Source organism: Hippocampus bargibanti, linkage group LG17, assembly GCF_051943395.1.
Source record: "Hippocampus bargibanti isolate YZ-2025 linkage group LG17, ASM5194339v1, whole genome shotgun sequence".
Taxonomy (NCBI): Eukaryota; Metazoa; Chordata; class Actinopteri; order Syngnathiformes; family Syngnathidae; genus Hippocampus; species Hippocampus bargibanti.
In genome coordinates, this window is record NC_142750.1 from 2,130,001 (window position 1) to 2,157,642 (window position 27,642).

The 27,642-nt window shown below is 39.0% G+C and overlaps 3 protein-coding genes across 4 annotated transcripts in view; 1 reads left to right on the forward strand and 2 right to left on the reverse strand.

Annotated features, from left to right (window-relative positions):
- The window catches only part of atf7ip2 (activating transcription factor 7 interacting protein 2), a 5,284-nt gene extending 2,905 nt beyond the window's left edge, over positions 1-2,379 (reverse strand). The window contains exons 1-7 of one of the 2 annotated variants that reach the window (XM_089018627.1): positions 2,265-2,379; positions 2,013-2,144; positions 970-1,035; positions 843-883; positions 730-761; positions 602-657; positions 380-425 (exon numbers count right to left, since the gene is read on the reverse strand). In XM_089018627.1, coding sequence (XP_088874753.1) covers positions 380-425; positions 602-657; positions 730-761; positions 843-883; positions 970-1,035; positions 2,013-2,144; positions 2,265-2,336 — 445 coding nt within the window. In that variant the 5' untranslated portion in view covers positions 2,337-2,379. The remainder of the gene's footprint in view (positions 1-379; positions 426-601; positions 658-729; positions 762-842; positions 884-969; positions 1,036-2,012; positions 2,145-2,264) is intronic. The other variant, XM_089018628.1, reaches the window with a different exon arrangement.
- A 1,240-nt stretch (positions 2,380-3,619) lies between these two features.
- On the reverse strand, positions 3,620-12,495 carry emp2 (epithelial membrane protein 2). Its single transcript, XM_089019306.1, has 5 exons — positions 12,293-12,495; positions 7,255-7,465; positions 6,558-6,666; positions 6,336-6,476; positions 3,620-5,647 (listed from the first exon to the last, which is right to left on the reverse strand). Exons 2-5 carry the CDS (start codon positions 7,330-7,332, stop codon positions 5,478-5,480), a joined length of 498 nt encoding a protein of 165 aa, XP_088875432.1. The 5' UTR covers positions 7,333-7,465; positions 12,293-12,495; the 3' UTR covers positions 3,620-5,477.
- An 8,470-nt stretch (positions 12,496-20,965) lies between these two features.
- On the forward strand, positions 20,966-27,503 carry nubp1 (nucleotide binding protein 1 (MinD homolog, E. coli)). Its single transcript, XM_089019154.1, has 10 exons — positions 20,966-21,051; positions 21,686-21,790; positions 22,105-22,238; positions 22,348-22,416; positions 22,582-22,614; positions 23,690-23,780; positions 24,672-24,826; positions 25,032-25,142; positions 26,075-26,261; positions 26,983-27,503. The coding sequence occupies exons 1-10, from the start codon at positions 21,021-21,023 to the stop codon at positions 27,027-27,029; spliced, it is 963 nt and encodes a 320-aa protein (XP_088875280.1). The 5' UTR covers positions 20,966-21,020; the 3' UTR covers positions 27,030-27,503.
- Positions 27,504-27,642: the final 139 nt, after the last annotated feature.

Below are 27,642 nucleotides of genomic sequence, written 5' to 3' on the forward strand. Positions count from 1 at the left end.
ATGTTTCTTACCACATTAATTTAACTTATTGTTAATTATATAGAATTATATTATTATTAATTATATACTCCGTTTGAACCTATTTGTATTTTGATTTTATATTTTTTTTATGAATTTATCTGCGTTCATATGAACGTGCTCGGCGTAAATGGGTTTTGTTTTTTTGATGACAGAAAAGCAACATTTGTTTTGAGTTTTCTTATTTCTTTGAAAATTAGTAGGTGGGCAGTCATAAATTGTTTTCTTTCTCAATCAAAAAATAAATAAATCAGACTGTTTTTTTATGGCCATGCCACCAAGCTTTAACAGCTGGATTAGACACAGAAGCAAGTCAGAAAACAGCAAAATTAAAGTAAGCCCATATTAATAATAATCATACCTTCTTTTCTTTTATTCAACTCCTTTTGAATATTTTCAGTAGTATCCTAAAAAGGAGAGTGTGTTTTATTATTTAAACGGCCGTAGGAGTCTAATGATGTTAATTTGAGGGGCTTTGTTTGCAATCACTATCCGCAATATTCAAAAAAAAATGTAACTCCGTGTCACACTTGTAGGAAATAAAAATGCAAATAATCACACGGGGAAGATGAACATCACTTACCAGGGCATTGTTTTTATTTTCTTGTCTTTCCTTTTTCATTAGGCTCGTGTTTATATCTGTGGATGAATAATCGTGAAATAAATAGCTGTCTATTATTCTAGAAAAATTAGTTTGAAAGGTACTCTTACTTCGTGGCTCTGTTTCATCGTCAGAATCGATGCTGTTGAGAAAGATGACATTGTAACACATAGCACGAGATTTCCCCTTAAAAGCAAACTGAATTATCAGTCTATCCACTTACATCATGACTTCATGGTCATCATCGGAAGGGAGCAGCAAAGTCTGAAATTCGGGCGATTCAAATATTTGCAAAAAAACACTAGAATGATATTTAAGTGGGCAAATTTGTGCATGCAAGACATTCAAACCTTTTTGTTTGACTTTATGGCTGTGAGTGCTTTTTCTGCTTTCCTTGCGATGTTCTCGATACTTTGCTGAAAAACACAAACGTCACTTAAAGGGCAACCGACGTCTCCGGACAAGTTGTGTCCATAATTTGTAAAATGGCTTCAAATGACTTCTACTGAGCGTATTTTACAAAGATACCACCGCAAATAGCTATATTTTACATTTTAAGACTCGCGCTGAATAATCCGGAAGTCTTGTTTTTGAGTTGGTGACGAGTCCGTACGTGACGTCACTGAAGGAACGCCCCGGACCGAAAAAAGGACACATTGTAGCAGTCCTTCCATCACGTCAATGTATTTTGCTGCACTTGTTTGGTCTGAAAACCTCGTGTTGCACCAAAAAGCTGCCAGAAGAGGGCGACCAAGCTCCGTGGAAGGAATTTATCAGCCTGTGGAAACGGGCTGATTAATTCCTTACACGGCTTTGTCGCCATTTTCTGCCTTTTTTGGGTGCAACATTTCCCACCCCTGATGCCTCAAAATGACACGGATAAAAATAAATTATTTAATCGATTGCAAATTTGTATGCTTTCTTCTTCAGAACTATTTTAATCATATTCATAACTGGATGAGTAACAAGAAAGAATATTCTGCGAATGTGAAGCCATTGTTTTGATTCTTGAGCAAGGCAAGACGTCTTGCCGTGACACCACGAACATGGGGGCGGGACCTTCTGAAACTGGCCACTTCCATTTCAAATTGAAGTACTTTTTAGACATTTTAAGTCATTTTTATCGGTGTTTTGCATTTGACTAAAAATATCATACTGCGTGTTTTGGGTATTTTAGATGCTATAAAACGTTTTCTGATGTCAGTTAGGAAACAAAAAAGTGACGTCGGTTGTCCGTTAAGTTTAGTTGTTGTTGTTTTCTTATAGTGGGTGTGCATATAGCACTATTTGTCCACTGTGAGACTAATAAAGGCTAATCTAATTGATAACACCACAGTAAATCATAATGCAATATGTCAGAAAATGGTCCAGTCATTACTAACGATTTACCAACCTCGAGTTTTTGGATGGATTCTTCATAAGCCATATCTTGTTGAAGCTGTTGGATAGTTTCTCCTAAAGTATGCATCTCGGCGGAATTCTTTTGCATCACCTTTTGGACTTCCTCTTCAACCAGTCTTTGAAGCTGTATGTAAATACACGTACACTTAAAATACTACATTTTAAAACACATCTAATAGTAATTAAATAATGAACCATACCCACATTTACGACTGGTACAATACTGTAGAATGGTTTCACTTACTTCAGATTGGGAGAATTTGATCTTTTTTTCACAACTTGCAGACGAATCTGACGGGGGATACTGCCGCTTCATTCTTAGAACAAAATGGGGGGGGGGATACTGGACGAAAAGAAAGCAACATTGATATCACAACAACAGTGTCGACAAATAAGAGAAACCCCCTAAAGTGTCGCTTCGCTTAAAAAAATGAATGCCATAATCGCGTTTTGCCATTAACATGATCAAAGACGGACAGACCTAAACTTACTGAAATAATTCAACATGATAATTACAGATATATAGACGTAGCCCTTACTTATGTCTGATAAAAATCACAAAAGTAAAAACAAAAACTTAATACAGTACCTGCAAAACCTCTAGAACTCGTTTTCCCCTATGGGTGTTACTTACTTTCTCATCCGGGCGTCAACACGGTTCGCAGCACTTTTTTGGTCCCGTTAGTTTATCTTTTACCAGTCAGTTTTGCTATTGACTACCACCAAATAATGTATGTATTTGTCAAATCTCATCGCAGAGACATTTGTCACAAACGAAGAAAAACGTTTTATTGTTTAAAAGACACAATGACTGAGATTTACAACAAACGAATGTGTACAGCGTGAAGTTGCCGTACTGTACTCTGCCGAAGTGTAATTCACGAATTGTCCAGATGGGGTCGCTAGATGACAAAAAGGCTAACGGAAAAGTTTTTAACGTCACAGTGACGTGTACAGTTGTCGGTATTTTTACGGAACTATTGGAAGCTGACATTTATATTTTCTATTTTAATGAAACGTAAGCCTTTTCAAAAAAACTAGACATTTTGCAATTATCTTTCAAAAAACAGAACATTTTAAAATGATCTACACCTCCCGTTCCAAAAAAAGTTTTTTTTTTTTTTTCAAAAATGAAACTGAAAGAGAATGTTGAGTTCAGCGTCAAACCGTTTTAAAAAATAAAACAATAAATCGTGATGTTTTGACGTTTTCTAGGGCTTCTTTACTCCTCGTAAAAAAACGTAGTCAAGTTAGTTATTCAAATTCTTAAGGATTGTTTGGGACATGCATGAAAAACGAAGGCTTATTATTGAATACGGAATTGAAAGCATATGACTAATAAACAGGCAACCATAAAAATGTTGTTTTGATCATTAAAAAACGTCTTGAGTTAGAAGAGCAAAATCCTCACGTCCATTTCCCTGAATCAAGAATTTGCCCAGAGGTAACAATCTTGACGAAAAGTCCAGTGCATGACCAATCGCGTATACAGTTGAAATGAGCACATTCCTGCCTGCACAATGTTTTTACAACAACAAAAAACAACGCAAACACACGTAGGTGTATGTTAAAAGGAAAACACACCAACACCAAGAAATAGTCATTTAAAAAGTTAGTGCTATAATATGAACAAACATTAGCCAGAAATAATCTTTGGCGTGAACCATCATGCATTGACAACCAAAGTCAGAATGCTCACAAAATAAAAAATGATCTATTTCATCCTCAATTGTAATGTTAAAACGAGTAGCATTTGGTCAAATAAATAGCCTTTGTCCTGGTTTTCATTCAAGAAAAGAACAAAATAGCAAACTCGCATGCATGACAACATAAAAAAAAAAAACGTTCTAATTCAAGTTTGTTGTCATTTAAATCCCATCACAGCACATAATTTGGTTTGTGTTTCACCAACAGTTTTCAGAGTATAACACGCAAAATATTCAAATCCAACAAATTGCATCACTACACCTCTTCTAAGCTAAGGTTAACATATGTTCTACTTTTTTGTTGTTGTTATTGACGACAGTAGTTCAGTTAGCAATCGTCTCAACTATACATTCACAGCAAATATGTACAAAATATGTTTGATTTGTTAATAGCTTCTCAAAAATGGACCCAGCAAAAAAAAAAACTCCCATTTTTTTACATTTTTCTTTCACTTATCACACACATATTTCATGTTGGTGAAAAAGATGACAATGAGCCAACAAAAAAAGTAAAAGAGAGAGTACAGATGCGGGGTGTTAATAGTAAATAAAAAGTTTGTTTAAAAAAAAAAGTTGGAACGCGAAAGAGTGTTGGATTTTAATAACTTTGGACGAGCAGTTCATGCACAAATTAATAATCGTAATAATGCATTTCATTTATAAGCGCCTTTCAAAACTCTCAAGGTCACTTTACAGTCACAGGATGTTTTTTTTTCTGTGGGTGAGCAGCGGCAGCCACACGCGCCAGCGTTCACTCAGCCCGGAAATTATTCAAATAGAAAGAAAGCTAGCTAGCTAGCTAATAGATAGCTATCGAGATAGCTAGCTAGGTATATACTGTATATAATAGATCGCTAATAGATAGCCAATAGATAGCTAATAGCTAGCTATCAAGATTGCCAACTAGCTAGCTAGATAGCTATATAGCTAACAGATAACAAAAAAATTAAGATATGTTCACGCACAAAGAAGCATTGGTTCTTCCTCCTCGTCGATCGTTTTGCAGAATTTACATGGAAATGCTCACCTGGATTTAATGCAAATGAACCTGTATCGGGGCTATAAGGAAATCGTCTGAGAGTTGTCCAACTTGATTTGCAAAGGGAATGAACATGCGGCTTTGCCTCATCGTCATGACGTCCACGTTTTTAAAACGCACGCCGAATGCTGTTCAGTCGCTGCTATTCATCAGACGATACAGCGAGATCTCCTCGAATAACCGATATTTACAGCGTCAGTGAGCAAAGGTTAGCGACATTGAACGTATTCTAGACTGAATTCAGTGAGCACCATAAGACGTACTGCTTGATCTGTATGTGTTTGCGTTATTTATTGTTTTGTTTGGGGGGGGGGGGGGGATTAGCCAGTATTTTGCCTACCATCTAAGCGCATCGCGCAATTATCTTCTGGGATAATTGCAAGAATCAAAACAAGGGTGCGGAAAATCTGACTGGACCCTCCGCACCCTGCCCACCACCTTTTCCGGCGACTCCCTTCAGGCAGGCGCTACTGATCCAAACCAGCAGACATTTAAACACTGCTTCCCCCGTCACCATTAACGCTCTAAACAGTAACCCAAAATATAACTATTGTGCCTCATTGTAATTTTTTTTATTATGATACTAGTGCAGCCTGTTCAAATTCCTTGTGTGTTCTACATACTTGGCCAATAAAGATGATTCTGATTGTGATATTCACTGCCCATCCAATGATTTCGATGGATATATTCGAACCCCCCTACAAGTTGACATTTACTTGCGTTTTCTAAGCACCAAGTACATCAGACCGCTAATTAGAGTCATTGGGAAGCTAACCCAGGCCAAAATATAGGAAGATCCGTACGAGCCATCATGGAGACCGCTATGGTGGAATGACTTGTTCTGAGCCGTGTAAATGGACGCCGCCATCATCACGCACACAGCTGAAAGGAAAAGAGAATTTGTAAAAAGAAAACAAAAAACAATGTTTAATCGTCAATTGTATATACAGGTAACATCTGACTTACGACCGAGTTCCGTTCCGACCAAACGGTCGTAAGTCGAAATGGTCGTAAGTCGAAATCCATTCAAAATGTTGAATAGAAACTTGAAGGCTAAATGACTCGCAAATTCCCTCCTCTGGTGCAATCAAACGGTCGATTGCTGTGCGAGAGTGAGATGCTAGCTGGCTGGCCAAAATTGTCATACACGTTGACGGCCTGCTAGCGCGTTGCGGTGCAAGGGGTAAAATTTACATTTTAAAAATAGGGTCTGGGGTCGTGGTCGTAAGTCGAGCTGGTCGTAAGTCGGACGTTACATGTATTTTTTTTTTTTTTTATCGCTGCACACGGTCTGATTGATAAAAGCATAACGTGCAAATGCGTGGTAAACTGTCTGCATTTCTGCTTAGGTTAGCATTTTTTTTAGCATTTTGACTAATGTACGGCGTACTACCACTTTTATACGGGAATTGTCATCCTTTATAAGGGCAGTTATTAGCCAAGATTGACAGGTATGTGATAATACACCTTTTTACAGCTGATTCGCCATTTGAGATACATCTCATATGACATCACTGAGTCAACAAAAGCTGTGAAAATGTACAGACATAGTATCGTTTGTGTCACTCACAGGCCAATAGCTGAATCACGGCGGTAAAAATGAATCGCTCTCCTTGCTTGAGCCTGAAGAGCTGAAGAATGAAGACGAAGAAGCTGATGCAGCATAAAATGGTGGCCAAGATCATGGTGGCCTGGACCGTCTGCAGGTAAGCTAAGGGACGCAAGCGACAATCATTTGGGAAATAATACACTGCCTACACACACGGTTTTTCGGACAGAACACGTTTCCTACCGGCCTCGGGAGTGTGGCTTTTAGCGATAGGGAAGCAAGTGCTGTTGCAGGAGTACCAAAGGTCCGAGTAGAGCACATCGCGTCCAGGTGATGACACCAACCACCACGCCTGGAACACAAAAAGGTCCTTTCAGTTACCGCACGCTGAATAATAATACAGTAAAGTCTCGTTATATCGATATCGGATATATCGATAGTCCCGGTTATATCGATACTATTTCTATGCACGCGCGGAGAAAATTACATGCAAACAGGGTCGGATATATCGATAGTCCCGGTTATATCGATATTTTTTCGGACTCCCTTGAATATCGATATAACGAGACTTTACTGTATTAAATTTCATTTATAAGCGCCTTTCAAAACTCTCAAGGTCACTTTACAGTCACAGGATGAAGTTTTTCTGTGGGTGAGCAGCGGTAGCCAGACGCGCCAGCGTTCACTCAACCCAGAAGTCAATAGACAGAAAGCTAGCTAGCCAGCTAGTAGATAGCTAATAGATAGCCAACAACCCGGAATAACTCAAATAGAGAGAAAAGCTAGCTAGCTAATAGCCAGTTAATAGATAGCTAGATAGATGGCAAGCCACCTAGATAGCTATATAGCTAATAGATAGCTAGCTATATAGCTAATTAGCTGAATGTCACTAATTGAGTAGCATATTGAATTAAAATGGCTCCCCTTTGATGCTACTCACGTTATGTATGGTCGCAACAAAGAGGAGAGTGGCTGCAGCCACATGGAAAAGGATGATGAGGACTAAAATGATCAACATGGTTGCCTCCCTCGATGTTCTTCTAGTTGTTGATCGGCGCAGACAAACGGCAAGATGCTTCCGTGTTACTCGGTATGGTTTCGTCTCTGCGAATGGTGGTTTATGGGCAGGCTGGATTAGGGCCTTTTGCGGTCTGAAACAACAAAAAAAAAAATCAAATAAAATCAACACGACAACAACAAAATAATAATTTCATTTATAAGCGCCTTTCAAAACTCAAGGTCACTTTACTGTCACAGGATAAGTTTTTCTGTGGGCGAGCAGCGGCAGCCACACGCGCCAGCATTCACTCAAGTAACTCAAATAGAATAGTAAGTCGAGAGAAAGCTAGCTTTTAAGCCAATAGATAGCTAATAGCTAGCCAGCTAGATAGCTATTGTATGGTATTACAGAAAAGACAAAGAGAATTGACTTAGCACAATATTTTTTACTAATGTCTACATAAACAAAAGCCGGAAAAAAACAAAAAAAACTAAATAACAAATAATATGACATGATGTCCATTTTTTCTTGAAAAGTCTATCTTGAAAATGGCTTTAAGAGTAAATCTCCAACCAAATCCATTTCTTATCCTCTTTCAGCCATTGTGGGTTGACAAAGCTGCAATTAAATCAACGCTACAATATATCAGAATCAGAATCATCTTTATTGCCAAGTATGTAGAACACACAAGGAATTTGTTTCCGGTAGAACACGCTGCACTAGTATCGTCGTCAAAAAAACTGCTAAGTGGCACTATACAGTTCCATATTTGCTTATGCAGCTCGCTACAGATACTGTATGCTAGCTCTGGCCAGTATGCTCTTGTCACTTAGCAGCTTGTGATCAAAGCAGTTTTCGCATACTATGATTGGCTAGTCACTATGTTCGGCTAGTGACTAGCGTTGTTACCACTCTTGGGTTGCCAATTCGAAATCCGAACAGTTTGATCGACATTTATTTTATGCTCCAGGGCCTGCAGAACAGGTTGTGAAGGCGTCCAGGTCGATTTCTTACCCCGGTAACAAATGATGGCTGAAATATGATTGGTTTAAATGCTTAAATACAAAAAAAAACACATCTGGAAGCAGCGCAACAGGGGAAAAGTCATGAAAAGGAAACTGAAAGACAATTTGGAATTATTTAATAAGAATTCGTGGACTAAATATAATCAACATCAGTCCGTGATTCAGATATTTTTAGGCCAGCAGAGAAGGCTTTGCAGGCCTTGACGGTCCAACACTGGTCAGATATATATACAAGTGGAACTGCCTCGACTGTCACATGCCAAATCCAAGCGTTCCTCCTTTCCACTCCCCCTCATAATGCGACTCTGTAAGAGAGTGTGTGTGCGTTCATGTGTGTGTGAGTGCGCCCGCACGTACGTTTGTGTGCGACTGCTGGAAAATGCTGACATTTAATGTCCCTTTCTTTTATAAAACACAAAGCCACAGACTTAACTGGGCCTCTGGAGTCTCTCGCTGTTCCGCTCGCCCAACTCGGTCGGCTCTTGTTGGCTTTAGGGGAAAGAAAATGGCCGAAAACGGATGAACAGAGCACCGGAAGTGGCCATGAAATCTTCCTGCTATCTATCTGTCTGGCTAGCTATCTTGCTCACTATCTAGCTAGTTATCTATCTGGCTAGCTACCTAGCTAGCTAGTTATTTGCAATCTATTAGCTACCTAGCTGGCTGGCTAGCTATCTGTCTGGCTATCTATTAGCGTAATAGCTATCTACATATCTAGCTAGTTATCTATTAGCTATCTATTTGCTAGCTAGCTCACTTTCTGTCTATTTCAGTTACTTCAGGGTTGAGTGAACGCTGGCGCATGTGGCTTTTTTATTTTATTATTATTATTATTATATAAGGTGAAGCCTATTCAATGGATGGACTTTGATACTGAGCATCGAGGCGGCTTGGGCAACAAATCAGATTGATTGAACGTTATTTTGTCCTCAATGAGAATGTAATCAAGTGTGGGTGGGTCAGCTGAGGCGCTTTGTGTTTATACACAGCAAAAGCATCGAGCCAAGTCTATTTTTAGTGAAAACACAAAAGACGCATCTTCTCCCGTCACCGAGTCAACAGAAAGCGTTGTCGAGGGAAGTGCAAACAAAGGCAATTTCTTCATATGTACGACTATGTTTTATTGTAGGGTTGAAATTGTTGCAAATGTGACAAATATCGCAATGATAGTGAGATCAGGACTCCGGTTTGGTCGTTTGATCTCGATTGCGACACTGTTAGTTTCCGTTATTTACATTTTGAAGAGTTACGCTAGCAGTTGAGTGTAGGTACAGTAAAGTCTCGTTATATCGATATTCAAGGGAGTCCGAAAAAATATCGATATAACCGGGACTATCGATATATCCGACCCTGTTTGCATGTAATTTTCTCCGTGCGTGCATAGAAATAGTATCGATATAACCGGGACTATCGATATATCCGATATCGATATAACGAGACTTTACTGTATCTCTATACAGTGTCTGAAATAACGCCTGACCGGACGCCCGGGGCGTGCGACTTTTACGTCAGGCGTACAACTTACAAAACGTCTCCGCCCGGGTGGCCGACAACTTTTTTAAGAAAAAAAATAAAGATTTTTATTTATTTCGGTTCATTTGGCAATTTGCATACTCGGCAGCCAATCAGAAGCCTGCAAAACAAAGTTAGATTGTAGGATTTGTGTAGCCTATGTACAATATCTTCAACAGTGGCGGACCTTCAAGACCTGCAAAGCCTTCTCTGCTGGCCTAAAAATATCTGAATCACAGACGGTTGCTCTAACCAATCAGATTTCGAGTTCACAACCCAAAAGGGGTACCAACGCCTTCTTGAAGGCGCTGGTCAAGGTCAGAGTTTTCGCAAACTATGATTGGCTAGTTACAAGCCAATCATTATTTGCGAAAACTGCTCTTATTACTAGCCGCTAGTGACAAGAGCATACTGGCCAGAGCTAGCACACTGTATCGGTAGCGAGCTGCATAAGCAAATATATTTTTGTGCTGATTTAATCGCGGTTTTGTCAACGCACAATGGCTGAAGGAGGAGAAGAAATGGATTTGATTGGAAATTTACTGTTAAAGTAAATACATAAATACAATAAAGTTATCCCTGTTTAATACCATGCACACTTGAATTTTCATGATGGATTTGCTCATTCAGCACCTTTTGCCAAGCCTCACATTACCTTGGTATCAAATATCACGCGCCTTTCTGCATAGACTGAAAATATTGGAAAAACTAACACTGACTAGCCGCCAATCCCGAGGCAATCTGTCAATCAATCCTGCAGTAGCTAAAAGATCATTTTACAGGATACAAAACTTTTGATATAACCTGCTTCACATCAGGGGTTTCAAACTCATTTTTTTTTTTTTTTTGCCGCGGGCCACAATGTAGTTAGTGTTAAGGGAATCTATTAGATTTAATAGCCTCCACATATTGCATATAGAGTGCACAACAAATTAACTCATTTACAGCTAGATATGCAAAAATGTGTCCACTACAGTGCCAGGGTTATTGTCATTGTCACTCGAATTCCAAAGAGCCACAGAATATTGAGTTTTAGGACTACAAAAACATTCAATGCAGTGTTAGAAACCTTACACTTTCTTGTTTCATCCGAAAAAAGAGATAATTCCTAAATTATATGAGTCTGGAGTTATATGAACTTGAAATGGGGGCGGCAGTCCAAAATACAATGCAATACATACATATTGGTTTATATAGCGCTTTAACAACAGCTGAAGCTGTAACAAAGCACTAACATGGGGAAAAAAGGGAAATGCCGCCATGGCCCGTGCTTTATCGGTACCCAAGCATGAAAAAAACAAAACCCGAACAAATTTGGGAATGGCACACGAGATAATTTTGTCAATTTCCGAATAACTTTGTGAATGGCAGTGAATGAGTTAATGAATAACTAGTTTTCAAATTTGGATTCAAAAATAGACTGTTATAATAACAATACGTTTGATTTATAAGCGCCTTTCAAAACTCTCAAGGTCACTTTACAGTCACAGGATCAGTTTTTCTGTGGGTGAGCGGCAGCAGCCACACTTGCCAGCGTTCACTCAACCCGGAAGTAACTCAATTAGATAGAAAGCTTGTGTTTTACATATGACAATTTTAAATTTTGGTTCAGACTTTAGCAGCATCATGAAATGTCACAAATTGGATTTGCTTTCGCGGGCCGAATAAAATGATGTGGCGGGCCAGATTTGGCCCCCGGGCCTTGACTTTGACAACTGTTAGCTACCACAGGGTAGCCATTTTGTCCCATCAGCGTTTATAGAGCTTGTTATTCTCATTGGTATTGTGAGTATTATTCAAACAGTATATTACAAATATTTCTATTCATTTGTTATTTATCAAGTAACACTGTACATGTATAACCATTTAAGTAAAAACTAACTTCCATTCATTCATCAGCATTTGCACCGATAAGAGGCACACTCGTTTTCGATGCTTCTAAATACGTCAAAATCGTTCATTGTATCCAATATACCCCTTTTTAAGGATCACAACAAAGTAATTGTTTTTTTTTTTTTCTCAATTTTGTCATCTTATAGTATGAACGTCAAAAAACGTGACGTACGTTATCCTGAAGCGCTGCCATATGGAACATTTTTTTACGAACAAAATCAGAAGAATTGTTCGAAAAACGAGTGATTTTCAAATTTACACGAACAAGCAGCTCGTGTGTTTTCGTTTTCTCCCCCCAAAAATATAACTTGCAATTGGTTTTATTCGTTCGAAGTACACGAACACGTTGGGGGTGTCTCTACGGATTTTTTTATATAAATGAAGAACGCGTTTGTCATGAAAATAACTAACTTCGGAAATATTTTAATCTGAAGGCGCAAACTTTTGAACTTTGCGAGAAGAACGAAAAATAAAAAAAGTGCGACAACCCGACACGCGGTCTCATTTGCAGCATTCAAAACGAGATGCAAACGTACGCATTTACTCACCGAGTTGGAAGAACTTGAAATAAAACGCGATGAGCGCTGTTCCAGTTTGAAAGGGGAACGGACGGCGTTTTTCAGGAAACAAATATTACATTAGAGTAAATATTGTTGCAAGTCTCCGGGCGCCGATCAACTCATTCGACTCCCACGAGAGAAAAAAAAAGAAAAGTTGGGAGATGCACATTTACTCTGTGGCTCGGTTGCTGGCGTGGGAGGGCTTTGGGTGTGGCTTTGGGACCGGCTGCGCGTGTGCGCGTGTGCGTGTATGCGTGTGCACCATGACAAATGTGGTGACACTTGAGGTAGAAAATCAGAATGGAAAACCGAAGAGACGTTGAACTCATTCGCTACCAGATGACGTGCAAAAATGTATTTGCTCCAGTGCCAGGATTTTTGTCATTTTCACTCAAATTGCAGCACCCACACAATATTGAGTTTTAGGACTGCATAAACCACAGGTGTCAAAGTCAAGGGCCGCGGGCCAAATCCGGCCCACCACATAATTTTTTTCGGCCCGCGAAAGCAAATCAAACTTGTTAAATTCCATGATGATTGCTAAAATCTGAGCCGAAATTTCATATTTTTAGATGTCAACCACAATAAAAGTCATTATTCTTGACTTCAGATTTGAAAACGAGTTATTCATTAATTTGCTGTGTGCTGTATATGTAATATTTGAAGGGATTTAAACATTGTAATGGCTTCCCCAAATTCATAACGGCCCTCGAGAGGAAACCATAACTACAATGTGGCCCGTGGCAAAAAATGACTTTGACACCCCTGACATAAACAATTAAATGCACCGTTAGAAACCTTGGACTCTCTTCTTTCATCAGGAAAAAAAGAGTTAATTCATAAGTTATATATATATATATATATATATATATATATATATATATATATATATATATATATATATATATATATATATATATATATATATATATATATATATATATATCGTCAGTTTCACATGCTGCCTAGCGACAATTCTGAGTTAAAAGTCGGAACTCTGAGTTAAATGTGTGTGCGTACTGTGCGTTACTTCCGGGTTGAGTGAACGCTGGTGCGTCTGGCTGCCGCTGCTCACCCGCAGAAAAACATTTTTGTTCTTATCCTGTGACTGTAAAGTGTCCTTGAGAGTTTTGAAAGGCGCTTATAAATGAAATGTATTATTATTACAGTAAGGTCTCGTTATATCGATATTCAAGGGAGTCCGAAAAAATATCGATATAACCGGGACTATCGATATATCCGATATCGATATAACGAGACTTTACTGTATTATTATTATTATTATTATTGTGTCAGTATCCTTTGATATAACCGCAAGGGTGTGTATGTATAAAAAAAACGGGTGTTTATTCAGCGCCACACCTATCTCTCTTGAGGCATATTGGAGTGGCGTCATGTGCAAATAATCCATGGCAGAAAAATCAACAGCGGTATAAAAGTTGAGCAATTCTCCAAAACGTCTATATGGACTTACATACTTTGCGCAGAGAATGCATTATGACCCAAGTGGATTCATGTGCGAGACATTGTTTGCCCTGGCGGACGTGGTTGGCGAAAAAGAGACTATTGTCAAGGCTTGTTAGGTCGCAAATTAAACGGGAATTCTCAACACACGAAGCCACGTGGGAATGAATTTGTCTCATTCCTGCTTGCTTGCTTGCTTGCTAGCTTTTTGTCATTGTCACTCGAATCGTAGGATCCACAGATGATTGACTTTTAGGACTACATAAACATTCAATGCAGCGTAAGAAACCATGGACTGTTTTTTTTTTTTCATCAGGAAAAAAAAGTTAATTCCTAAGTTATATGGGTTTGGAATTTATTTGCTATCCATTAGCTACCTAGCTAGCTAATGGCTGTCTAACTGTAAACTGTCTAGCTGGCTAGCTGTTGGCTATCTGGCTAGCTATTCACTATTTATTTGCTATCCATTAGCTAGCTAGCTAGCTTTCTATCTATTTGAGTTACTTCGAGGTTTAGTGAACGCCGGCGCGTGTGGCTGCCGCTGCTCACCCACAGAAAAACTTTATCCTGAGACTGAAAAGTGACCTTGAGAGTTTTGAAAGGTGCTTAGAAAACAAATGTATTATTATTATTATTATTATTATTATTATTATTATTATCAAAACAAATCCCGCAAAAAAAAATATCGCAGTAACTTCCGAGGTTTCCCTGTTCATGTTTTGCAGTTTTCCAAAGGCGCCTCATAAATATAGGCCGTATTTTTAGATTTAGAGAGTCAGAGGAAGGGGGTGACGAAGCGTTCTAGGAAATAGTTTCACTTCCAGCGTTCTACCACACTCACATGCAGTCACGCTTTATCGTCATGACCGAAATGTTTCTTTTTTTGTCCATCTCCGTATTTCTTCTCATTTCGTCGCGTATTTGTTTGTTGTTTTTTTCTGCTGTGCTGTTCAATGTGTCTCCTGCTGATTACCTGCATGCAGTAGTGGGGCCTCCCCACACACACATTAACACACTCTGTGAGAAACAGGAACAAAGGGGGTGGCTGATGGGGGGGGGGTGCCGCTTCCTGTCTGCTCGAGAGCGTGCCCGTATGGCACCACGCCAGATGTTAAAGCTTCAGGGAATTGTGGTTGTCGTGGTTATTCCATAGGCTCACCATATGCGCAGTACATGAAAATAACCGAAATGCAACACCAGGCATCAATAATAATAATAATAATAATAATAATAATAATAATACATTTCATTTATAAGCACCTTTCAAAACTCTCAAGGTCACTTTATAGTCACAGGATAAGTTTTTCTGTGGGTGAGCAGCAGCAGCCACTTGCGCCGGCGTTCACTCAACCCGGAATTAAATAGATTGAAAGCTAGCTAGCCAGCTAGTAGATAGCTAATAGATAGCCAACGGATACTAGCTGGATAGCTTGCCAACGGATAGCTAGCTAGATAGCTCGCCACCTAGATATATAGCTAACAGAAAGCTAATTAGAGAGAAGGCTAGCTAGTAGATAGCTAATAGATAGCTACCCACCTAGATAGCTATATAACTAACAGAAAGCTAATTAGAGAGAAAGCTAGCTAGCCAGCTAGTAGATACCTAATAAATAGCTACCCACCTAGATAGCTATATAACTAATAGAAAGCTAATTAGAGAGAAAGCTAGCTAGCCAGCTAGTGGATAGCTAATAGATAACCAACAGACAGCTAACTAGATAGCTACCTACCTAGATAGCTATATAGCCAATAGAAAGCTAATTAGAGAGAAAGCTAGCTAGTCAGCTAGTAAACACCTTATAGATAGCCAACAGATAGCTAGCTAGATAGCTACCCACCTAGATAGCTATATAGCTAATAGAAAGCTAATTAGAGAGAAAGACAGCTAGTAGATAGCTAATCAATAGCCAACAGATCGCTAGCTAGATAGCTACCCACTTAGATAGCTATATATCTAATAGAAACCTAATTTAGAGAGAAAGCTAGCTAGCCAGCTAGTAAACAGCTTATAGATAGCCAACAGATAGCTAGCTAGATAGCTACCCACCTAGATAGCTATATAGCTATTAGAAAGCTAATTAGAGAGAAAGACAGCTAGTAGATAGCTAATCAATAGCCAACAGATCGCTAGCTAGATAGCTACCCACTTAGATAGCTATATATCTAATAGAAAGCTAATTTAGAGAGAAAGCTAGCTAGCCAGCTAGTAAACAGCTTATAGATAGCCAACAGATAGCTAGCTAGATAGCTACCCACCTAGATAGCTATATAGCTAATAGAAAGCTAATTAGAGAGAAAGACAGCTAGTAGATAGCTAATCAATAGCCAACAGATCGCTAGCTAGATAGCTACCCACTTAGATAGCTATATATCTAATAGAAAGCTAATTTAGAGAGAAAGCTAGCTAGCCAGCTAGTAAACAGCTTATAGATAGCCAACAGATAGCTAGCTAGATAGCTACCCACCTAGATAGCTATATAGCTAATAGAAAGCTAATTAAAGAGAAAGACAGCTAGTAGATAGCTAATCAATAGCCAACAGATCGCTAGCTAGATAGCTACCCACTTAGATAGCTATATATCTAATAGAAAGCTAATTTAGAGAGAAAGCTAGCTAGCCAGCTAGTAGATAGTTAATAGATTGACCCCTACCCCCACACACCCACCCTTTTTTTGCCGGGTGACGGAAATGCTGTAAAAGGTCAAAACGGGGGACTGGATGGAACAAAAAAGATGGACGATTGATAGACAGATTGAAAACATCCCTTTGTCGTCATCCAAGGGGCCGTACGTTGGCGGGAGTAAAATTGCACGAGGCAACAAAGCTCCGATCCAAAAACGGACTAAAACGCCTTCGGATTGGGTGTAGCCGTTCCCTTTTTTTTTTTTTTTTTTAACGATGCTTACCTGCTTACCTATAACAATAGCATGTAAATGATATGCATCATTCTTTGCGTATAGTGTGCGACACCTGATATCGCTGAGAGAGGTTCAACCTGTTAGTGAGAGTGATAGGAAGGGGTTTTGTTGCCTTAAGCGACAAGGAAGACGGAGGCTCCATTGTTGTTTCAACAATATTTGGCTTCCAGAGCTGTGTGCGGGTATCGCCGTACGTGCCAGAATGTGTGTGTGTGTGTGTGTGTGTGTGTGTATGTGTGTGTGATTGTTCACGCGCAAATACACTGCTAACTGTCACGGAGTGACCACAAATAGTCTGTAGCTAATCTTCCTTCCTTCACACAAACAGTCACATACATCAGAATGGCGTTCCCGTTTCTTACTAGCAAGATTTATTTGACAGTAATCCCTCATTTATCACGGTTAATGTGAACCGGGACCACCCGCGATAGATGAAAAACAGCGATGTAGCGAACCCTGTATTGTATTGGTGCATTTACATGTGTATGAGTAAAAAATATATGTTTATGAGGCCAAATTTAGGGGAACACAGTACAGGACTTGCATAAAGAAGCACGGTAAATGTTTGTGGTATAGTACAAAACTCTAATGCAATCAGGTAAACAGTCCACTATCAACATGTAATAATAATAATAATAATACATTTGATTTCTAAGCGCCTTCCAAAACTCTCAAGGTCACTTTACAGTCACAGGATCAGTTTTTCTGTGGGTGAGCAGCGGCAGCCACACGCGCCAGGGTTCACTCAACCCTGAAGTAACTTAAATAGATAGCAAGCTAGCTAGCAACGAATAGATCATGTAGAGTGTCCTTGAGAGCTTTGAAAGGCGCTCGAAATAAAAAGTATTATTATTATTATTATTATTATATATTTTTTTGTGTTGATTTAATAGCGGTTTTGTCAACCGGAAAATGGCTGAAGGAGGAGAAGAACTGGAGATTTACTGTTAAAGACGTTTTCAAGACAGACTTTTCAAGAATCGATGGTCATCATTAAGAAAGAGTGGACAATTCCGAAGCTAGCAAAATTAGCAAATAATATAGCAATTTTATGATGTTATCATGAATCCACACGTTCATAGTAAATATTCGAACAGTTTAATGACAGTATGTCATAGGTTTCTTCAAGTCACAAGTTTTTTCCTGGCTAACGGTACCCTCTAGTGGACGTGTAGTAAATCACACCACATTCGCAGCTTGGATTGATTCGGACATAGCACTACTGAAGGCCTAGCGATGAAATCCACGGCCCACCACTGGTTTAAAGTGAATTACAACAGTCGATCTGTCCAAATATCAATTGTGCAGACATAGACACACAAATAGTGTTGTAAGACACTCTTATGTGTGGCAAGAAGGTGCGTTTAAAAGCGGTTAAAAAAGGCGAGATGACCTCACAGCTGAGGATTTGGTGTGAGTTGCGAGGGAGATGGAAAAGGAAGGACATTCCATGTCTTGATGGAATGCATTTTGTTTTTGCAACCAAGCTACACTAAATTTAATAGAACGTCAAGTGATTGAAATCCAAGTGCACCAAAATATCTTCTGAATTATAGCAGCGTGTTGTATAATTAAAGGTCGTCGGGACTCGGATCTTGTGACTGTCATGCTATGTTGTCCAAAAAAAAGTATATCACTCAAATTATGATTAAGCTGTTCGGGTTTTGCTTTCCTACAAAAATGTGGCACGAATCTAATATAAACAGTCCACTATCAACATATAATAATAATAATAATAATAATAATAATAATAATAATAATAATAATAATAATAGTAATACATTTGATTTCTAAGCGCCTTTTAAAACTCTCAAGGTCACTTTACAGTCACAGGATACGTTTTTCTGTGGGTGAGGAGTGGCAGCCACACGCGCTAAAGTTCTCTCAACCCGGAAGTAACTGAAATAGATAGAAAGCTAGCTAGCTAATATATCGCTAATAGCTAGCTAGCTAGACAGCTAATATGTTTCCTGACTCAAATAGCAAGTTGGGATTTGAAGGTGGGAAGAGAATCACTTCCTCCCAACGAATGTTGGGAGAAAGTGAGTTCCAGAGTTTGGGGGCAGAGCAGCTGAAAGCTCTGTCCCCCATCGTGCTGAGATGGGCAGAGGGCACACAGAGGTGGAGGGAGGAAGAGGATCTGAGGGAACGAGAGGGAATAGAAATTTGAAGAAGGTCAGCTCAGGTCAGGAAAGATTTCAGTAGTGTTACTTTTTTTTTGCCAAACCTTATATTTTAACTCATTCACTGCCAGACAATGTGCAAAATTGTGTCCACTCCAGCGCCGGGGTTTTTGTCATTTTCACTCAAATTGCAGGACCCGCAGAATAGTGTGTTTTATTATTACATAAACATTCAATTCAGTGTAAGAAACTTTCAACTCTCTTCTTTCATCAGAAAAAAGGTGTTAATTTCTAAATTATATGGATCTAGAGTTATCTGAGCTTGAAATGGGGGCAGCTGTGCAAAATACAATACATATTGATTTATACAGCGCTTTAATAACAGCCGAAGCTGTAACAAAGCGCTAACATGGACAAAAAGGCAAAATCTGCCTCCTTGTGGAAGGCAAATTTTTTTTTAAAAATACCAGAGGTCTGACCAGCGCTTTATCAGCACCCCTGCGAGAAAAACCAATGGCAGCGAATGAGCTAAATGCTTTATTTTTCAACATTGACGTCATTAAAATACAATCCGTGACCCCCGCTTAGCATGATCAACGGTTCACGTTCCCTTTTCCCCCCACAACTTCCTCTGTTTTTCCCCCTCAGCAGAAAAGTGACATCTCGACACAGTTAACTTTTCCCCAGAAAATACGCCCATAAAGTCTCCCTGTTTCATATATATATATACAGTAAAGTCTCGTTATATCGATATCGGATATATCGATAGTCCCGGTTATATCGATGCTATTTCTATGCACGCGCGGAGAAAATTACATGCAAACAGGGTCGGATATATCGATAGTCCCGGTTATATCGATATTTTTTCGGACTCCCTTGAATATCGATATAACGAGACTTTACTGTGTATATATATATAAATTTCGGCATTGTTGAGTGTGATGACTGCTCGTGCGGCCAAGGCTTAACTTTTTTTGCTGAGTAACCCTATGACCAAAGTCTGTCCTTGAGTCCAATAGGATGTGAGAGCGTGGTCCACTTGCTGAATTGACACAATGTGTCTTCATTGACTACGTGAGAGGTTATCAGCTATGCTGAACAAACCATGGGATGCTAAATATTTAGAGAAGCTATCCATGATATGGCTTTGAGAAGAACAATACGTTAGTCACAATGTGTCCCTTGGATAACACCGGACCTTTGCTATGGTGTCAACGTGTATGTCCAACATCACTAACTTTGACTTTTGTCCCTCAATAATAAGCTTTGTTCGGTTTAAAATAATGTTAAAAAGTAACATTACGTGTGACTCAAATTGCTTTCGTTTTACGAAGCATTTTGCTTTATTGGGGAGGAATATACTGTACAGTAGTAATGCGTCGTTCGTAAACGAGCTGGATATCTGAGGTGAAAAAAGAGAGCAGGTCCTAACAAGGAGCCGGAAATGAGAGCCATTTTTTTTTGTCCTCTATTCCCCTCTCCCAGTCTTTGGTTAAAGCCGCACGTGATTGGTCGATATCAGTGGTGGAGGAGGGAGGGGAGAATTACAGACACATGCAGCAGTGACGAAAAGGGGGGATAGGGGATGTTAGGGTAGACAGGTGGACAAATGTTATCACATTATGTTGTTATTATTATTCAATTATTATATTTTTTACTAATTGGTATGATAGCATTAAAATGTGAAAAGCAAATTAGTGACAGCTGATTATCAGACCAGAGTAACCACAGGGAAAGTGAAAGTTAGTGGATGCTCTCTGTGCACATATAAATCAAGCCATATAAGTACAAATATTTGATATAGTGTATTTTTACATGAGTTTCACATAATCTTACGTGATTTTGGGTAGTCAATTAATTTAAGCAACAAGAAAACAAACAAACTGACGAGCCATTGGAGAGCCAAAAGATCTGGATCTTTTTAGTGAGCTAAAAGAACCAGCTCTCTGAAAAGAGCCGGAATTTCCATCACTAGTTTAAAATGTGTCTCGAATGCACCATCTGGCGGGGAGAAAGGGTTGTCGTTATTGATCTTCAAAATCCCTGCTTCGGCCCACACGACTCTGATTTGGTCGTTTTACTCTTTAAAATAATTGACAGTCTACGAAGTGTTTTTTTTTTGTATTTTCTTTTCCAAATGTTTTTCATTCTCAGGTGACTTTCAAATGCGGAACCATTGACGTGGGGGAAGTCAAATGGTCGGACACAAAGATGGACGACGTACCAGCGAACGCCAACGACCGTAAGTTTGAAAATGTTTTACCTGCATACTAATATTTCGACGTCCACAAACCCGAATATGAACAGCTTTATTAAATGTATTTAACTTTATTCTTAAACTTAATTTTGATGCCGTATTTGTGGTGGGTAATTTTTTACTTGATTGCCGTTAAGCTTGACGCACCGCCCCCATATAAAACCATAGAAACGGCCAGGTTATATCAATGTATTATTATTATTATTGCAGTCGAAAATTAAAAAAATATATATCTACATATTTTTTCGGCAATTAACCGTGAATTTTTACCTTGGAAGGCACAGAAAATGTGTTGAGTCATTCTGACGCAGTTCCCAGCCTGTTAGATCAGGAGCCACCTGACTCCGATTATAAACAACGTAAAAACGATAAACACATCTGTCAAGTTACATATTATTTGCAATTATTGAATTTCTATGACTGTGTTTCTGTACAAGTGAATTTGCAAGAGTCATACACTCGGGAATAGGGCACCAAATTTCCGTTCTTGTATTTATTGTTTGTCAAAGTCATTATAAGTGCCTTGCACGCTGGCTCAGAGAGGACAATCATTTCATCTTTGCTGTATGATAGCATATTTGACAATACTTTGACAAATGACAGTTGTTTCATGTTCCAGACTGTCCAGGTACAAGAAGTGAGCAGGCAGGGAAGACGTCGTCATGTCAAGGCTGTCCTAACCAAAAACTGTGTGCTTCTGGAGCCACCAAGGCCCCAGACCCTGGTACAGAATTGGCCCTTTTGAATGGAGCTGGTGCCAATGTTGTTTTTTTTTGCATAAAATCATCAATATAGTTAATGTTCTGGTGTAGTCGTGGTGGTATTTTGAACAACAACAGCAGTACAATTCCATTAGTAGTTTAGAGCTAGTAGTAGTATTTTTTTATATTAATATTCTAAAAAAAAACACTATGAAATAGCACTGGCATCTGCTTTGCACAAAAGTGGCATAAGAGTCATAGAAAATTAAATGTGCGCTTAATTCAAAATATGACCTCATTAACCAACCGTATGCTTTTTTTCTTAATTCATCTGCAGCCATTAAAGACATCGGATACAAACTGTCCACTGTCAAACACAAGATCCTCATCCTATCTGGGAAAGGAGGGGTGGGAAAGAGTACGTTCAGTGCTCACCTGGCACATGCCTTGGCAAGTGATGAAACCAAGGAGGTAATGTTTTGAGTTTTTCGTGGTGGAGAAGTTTGATACTGCGTTTACCATCAGCTCTTACTGGAAAAGACGTGGCAGTGTTTTCTGCTTTTTTTTCCCCCAATTTTAGGTTGCCGTACTGGATGTCGATATCTGCGGTCCGTCCATTCCTAGAATCATGGGGTTGGAGGGAGAGCAAGTAAGTAGAGCAAATTTATAGAGTTATAGTTCACTTTAACGGGAAAGCAGATATTTCATTTTTTAAGGTTTAGAGATTGTTTACTACTCTGGACTTCAGAAACAAGGAATATTTTTGTGCTATGTGATGTAAAGGCCACTAAATTAGTGATTTCCCTGTCTCTAGGTACATCAGAGTGGGTCAGGCTGGTCCCCTGTGGTAAGTCTTATAATAATAATAATAATAATAATAATAAAAATCATCATCATCATCATCATCATAATAGCAACAATAACAACAGTAGCAACAATAATAATAATAATAATAATAATGTTCATTTCTAAGCGCCTTTCAAAACTCTCAAGGTCACGTTTCAGTCACACGATCGTTTTTTTCTGCGAGTGAGAAGCGGCAGCCACACGCGCCAGCGTTCACTCACTCAACCCGGAAGTAAGCTAGCCAGCTAGCTAACAGATATCTAATAGATAGCCAGCTGGACAGTTAGCTAACTAGCTAGATAGCCATATTGCTAATAAATAGCCAGCTACATTGCTAGCTAGATAGCCAAAAGATAGCAAATAGATATTAACTAATTCACTGGCAGACGTGCAAAAATGTGTCCACTCCAGTGCCAGGGTTTTTGTCACTCAAATTCCAGAAACCGCAGAATATTGAGTTTTAGGATTATATAAACATTCAATGCAGCGTAAGAAACCTTATACTCTCTTCTTTCATCAGAAAAAAAAGAGTTAATTCCTGATTTGCTATCTATTAGCACATGTAGCTATGTAGCTGGCTATTTATTAGTTTTATGGCTATCTAGCTAGTTAGCTAACGGTCTAGCTGGCTATCTATTGGCTATCTGGCTAGCTAGCTACGTAGCTGGCTATTTATTAGCTATATATATGGATATATATATATATATATCTAGCTAGTTAGCTAACTGTCCAGCTGGCTGTCTATTAGCTATCTGTTAGCTAGCTGGCTAGCTTTCTATCTATTTGAGTTACTTCCGGATTGAGTGAACGCTGGTGCGTGTGGCTGCTGCTTCTCACCCACAGAAAAAAGAAGTTATAAAGGTCTGGAGTTATTTGAGCTTGAAATGGGGGCGGATGTCCAAAAGGCAAATGATGCCCCCTCGCGGAAGGGAAAAATGCAGCTCACTTCTTAAATCAAAATCTAATAAATAACTGCAGCAGCTTGAACAGAAATGTGAGATTTAGGATCTTTCTGATTAGCTTGTGCAGGTGTATTGAACACATTGTCAATATGTGTCTTTGCACTCATGTTTCAGTATGTGGAGGACAACCTGGCTGTCATGTCGATTGGCTTCCTGCTCGGTAGTCCTGATGACGCTGTCATCTGGAGAGGCCCCAAGAAAAACGGTACAGAACACGATGTCACAATTTACCAGCCACCGTGGCGCCGTGTGCTTTGGTTCGTCCGCCGAAAACTAGTTTGTCAGCCAAGACTATATTATCGCAAATTTAATGTTCGTAAGCTAAAGCCTTCGTAAGATGAGGTATCACTGTATTTGGGAAAATTATATATATTTACAGTGAGACCTCAACTTACAAACACCTTAACTTACAAACTTTTCGTCTTACAAACGTCAAATTTATGAAAATTAAACCCTATAATAAGCACTATTTTCATAATACACACCCACCACAGCTGGCAGAGTGATCTTCGGCGGAAGCACACGACCGAACAGCACCAGAGGTTAAGTTACCAACAGTCCTTACGGAAGGTGACTCTCCTTCTATAAGCCATCGACCATCAAAAAGATAAATACAACTTTATTTACAGCACAGTTTATTTCTTTAATTACAGTCCTCATGTAATGCGCCTCTCTTCCAAACAGCAATTCCCCTTGACCTTCGACCTGCAACGCCATTCCATCAAGCCATAAATGACCATCACAAATCTAAATAAAGTGACTTTATGATACAATTCAGTGTATTTCTTTCATTACAATACAATAGCACATTTATTATACATAGAATAAGGTATGTTGTGTGTAGTTTTAAGGCTTATTTAGTTGAAAAGTATATTTTATGGAAACCCGGGAACGGATTATTCCCATTTTAATGGTTTCCTATGGGAAATTATTTTTGAGATACACACTTTTCGCCTTACACACTCTGTCTGGGAACCAATTAAGTTCGTAAGTTGAGGTCTCACTGTATATCTTATATTTTGATTTTTTTTTTGGGTCATTCATTGAAGGGTGCGTCTTATACACCGGAAATATGTTATTTGCTTTGCCATTTCAGGAATGATCAAGCAGTTTCTGAGGGATGTTGATTGGGGGGAACTGGATTATCTGATTATTGACACGCCCCCTGGCACATCTGACGAGCACCTGTCCATTGTGCAGTACCTAAGCGACACCCACGTGGACGGGGCGGTCATCATCACCACACCGCAGGTACAAATGGAAATACAATACAATACATATTGATTTGTATAGCGCTTTAACAACAGCTGAAGGTGGAACAAAGCGCTTAACATGGACAGCTAATATATACAGGACATAAATGTCGCCATTGTGGGACGAATAAAGGTTTTCTGAGTCTGATTAAAGCTGTAAGAAATAATACAGCTCCTAATTTACAGTCTTACTTTCCTTGTAGGAGGTGTCTTTGCAAGATGTTCGAAAGGAGATCCGCTTCTGTCAGAAGGTCAAACTGCCAATCATCGGTGTGGTGGAAAACATGAGTGGCTTTGTGTGTCCGAATTGTAAGGTCAGTGGAAGTACCGCAGGCACACGTTAAAAAAAAAAAAAAAAAAAAAAAATACATAAAAATAAAGTATGCCGTTTTTGTCCAAACCTGGTTCAGTGAGTGCTCAAAATCAGACATTTATTCACACACAATTAAAATTTTTATCACTTTGGTTCTTAAAACTTTGATCTTAAATGACTCCATTTGACAGAGTATCGTATTTTCCGGTGTATAAGGCGCACCCAAAAGCCTTTATTTTCTTCAAAAGATGACCCTGCGTATCAAGAAGTATTAGAAGTAGTAGTACCCCCAGGCTCTATATAATAGTATTCAATAGAAAACGTTATCAATATGTTATCAAATTCAATAGAAAACGTTAATGCATAAAAACTACAGATTGACATCGTATACTATCCGGTAGTGTAAACGTCACATCGGCCATTTTGAATGGATCTCAACTTACGACCGTTTGACTTACGACCGTTTTGTCGGAACGGAACCCGGTCGTGACTCTGATGTTACCCTGTGTATATGTAATGTATAATTATGTTATTGTTGTTTATATGTTACTTTCGGGCTGAGTGAACGCTGGCGCGTGTGGCTGCCGCTGCTCACCCGCAGAAAAAAAATATCCAGTGACTGTAAAGTGTCCTTGAGATTTTTGAGTTCACTCAACCCAGAAGTAACTCAAATAGACAGCAAGCTAGATAGCGAATAGATGGCTAATAGCTAGCGAATAGATAGCTAATACCTAGCGAATTAATAAATAGCCAGCTACATAGCTAGCTAGCCAGATAGCTAATAGATAGCTAGCTAGATAGCAAATGGATAGCTGTACGATATGTTCGAATATTCAAGTGGCAATTAACATTTATTGTCAGTTTTAATATCCATTATCCGCCAATTTGAGAACGTTTGCAAATCAACGCCGCTTTTTTTCTCTTTTGGTCTAGAACACATCGCAGATCTTCCCCCCCACCAGCGGGGGCGCCGAGACAATGTGTGCCAACCTTAATCTGCCTCTCTTGGGCAAAGTGCCTTTGGACCCAAGGATAGCAAAAAGCTGCGACGAGGGCAAGTCTTTCCTCAACGCCATACCCGATTCGCCTGCCGCTGAAGTCTACAAGAGAATTGTGCAGCGTGAGTTGACTCTACCTGATTTCATTCTAGCCATGAAAAACTTAGCGTTTTTTTAATGCCTTATTACATACAGTAAAATAAATCCCCCATCCCAAAAAAAAAGGATATACAACACACCACAAATTAATCGATCTTAAATTGGGTCACTTGTAATCCAATGTCCCACTGGATTACAACGTTCTGGCTAGCTAGCTAGCTATCTATTAGCTATCTAGATAGCTGGCTGTCTATTAGCTAGCTAGCTATTTGAGTCAGGAAACATATTAGCTAGCTAGCTATATATTAGCGATCTAACAGATAGCCAGCTAGCTAAATAGATAGCCAGCAATACATTTAACAGCATTAGAAACCTTAGATTCTCTTCTTCAGAATCAGAAAGCCTGATCATAAAAAAAAAAGAGTTAATTCCTCAGTTATATGTTTCTGGAGTTATCTGAGCTTGAAATTGGGGCGAAATAACAATACAATGCATACATATTGATTTACATAGCGATTTAACAACAGCTGAAGCTGTAACAAAGCGCTAACATGGACAAAAGGTAAATGCTGCCCCCTTGCCAGAGGTCTGACCAGCGCGTTATCTGCACCACCGCAAGAAAAAAATCAAAACCCAAGCAAATTCGGAAATGGCGCTCCACGTCACACCTTTCAATTCCGGAATAACTTCGCCACCCTACACCAATTGTAACAATCTGATATTTCTTTGTTTTCCTCTTGATAGGCATCAAGGACTTCTGTTCCTTCCATGACAAGCAGGACGCTGACTGAAGAAACGTTTTTCTTGCCAGTTCTATTGGACCAAAGCTAAGACTCGAACAGACACCCAGATTTTTTTTTTGTTCTAAAGAAATATATGGTTTGTCATTCACAAAATGGTATTACGGATTCTGAAAACTAAACTGCCACAGAAAAAAAATGATTTAGAAAAGTCAATTACACTTTGTAATCCAAGAAATTGAAAGAGAATATTAAATGTATCTTGTATGATTTGCTTGTTTTCAGTGAGTATTTTTCCAAATACTTATGCATTATGACGCATCCAACTTTAATAAGTACAGTGATACCTCAGCTTACAAACTTAATTGGTTCCCAGAAAGTGTGTGTAAGGTGAAAAGTTCGTCTTCCAAACATTTATTTCCCAGGCGGAAGTAGACGCCGAAACATGTCAGGTATTTGAAACACCTACAATACACTGTCTGTAAGTAAAGAATCTGTTTTAAATTAAAATAGCATTTTAATCAGTCTCTCTGTCATGACATTTATTTTCCACATGATGGCGCATTGGAACAAATGAGGCCTCGTGATGCAATCGGCCAAAAAGCAAAACCATTTTGATGCAAAGCCTCATTGCTTCATGAGGCCTCATTTTGACATCACTCTG

Bases quoted from the DNA above. Each gene is read 5' to 3' on its own strand.
- nubp1 (XM_089019154.1), top strand. From the start codon at position 21,021: ATGGACGACGTACCAGCGAACGCCAACGACC. The intron at 21,791-22,104 runs GTACAGAATTGG...ATTCATCTGCAG, and splicing joins CACCAAGGCCCCAGACCCTG to CCATTAAAGACATCGGATAC. The intron at 22,417-22,581 runs GTAAGTAGAGCA...CCCTGTCTCTAG, and splicing joins TGGGGTTGGAGGGAGAGCAA to GTACATCAGAGTGGGTCAGG.
- emp2 (XM_089019306.1), bottom strand. From the start codon at position 7,332: ATGTTGATCATTTTAGTCCTCATCATCCTTTTCCATGTGGCTGCAGCC. The intron at 6,667-7,254 runs GTGAGTAGCATC...TTTGTGTTCCAG, and splicing joins TTGTTGCGACCATACATAAC to GCGTGGTGGTTGGTGTCATC. The intron at 6,477-6,557 runs GTAGGAAACGTG...TGCGTCCCTTAG, and splicing joins AAGCCACACTCCCGAGGCCG to CTTACCTGCAGACGGTCCAG.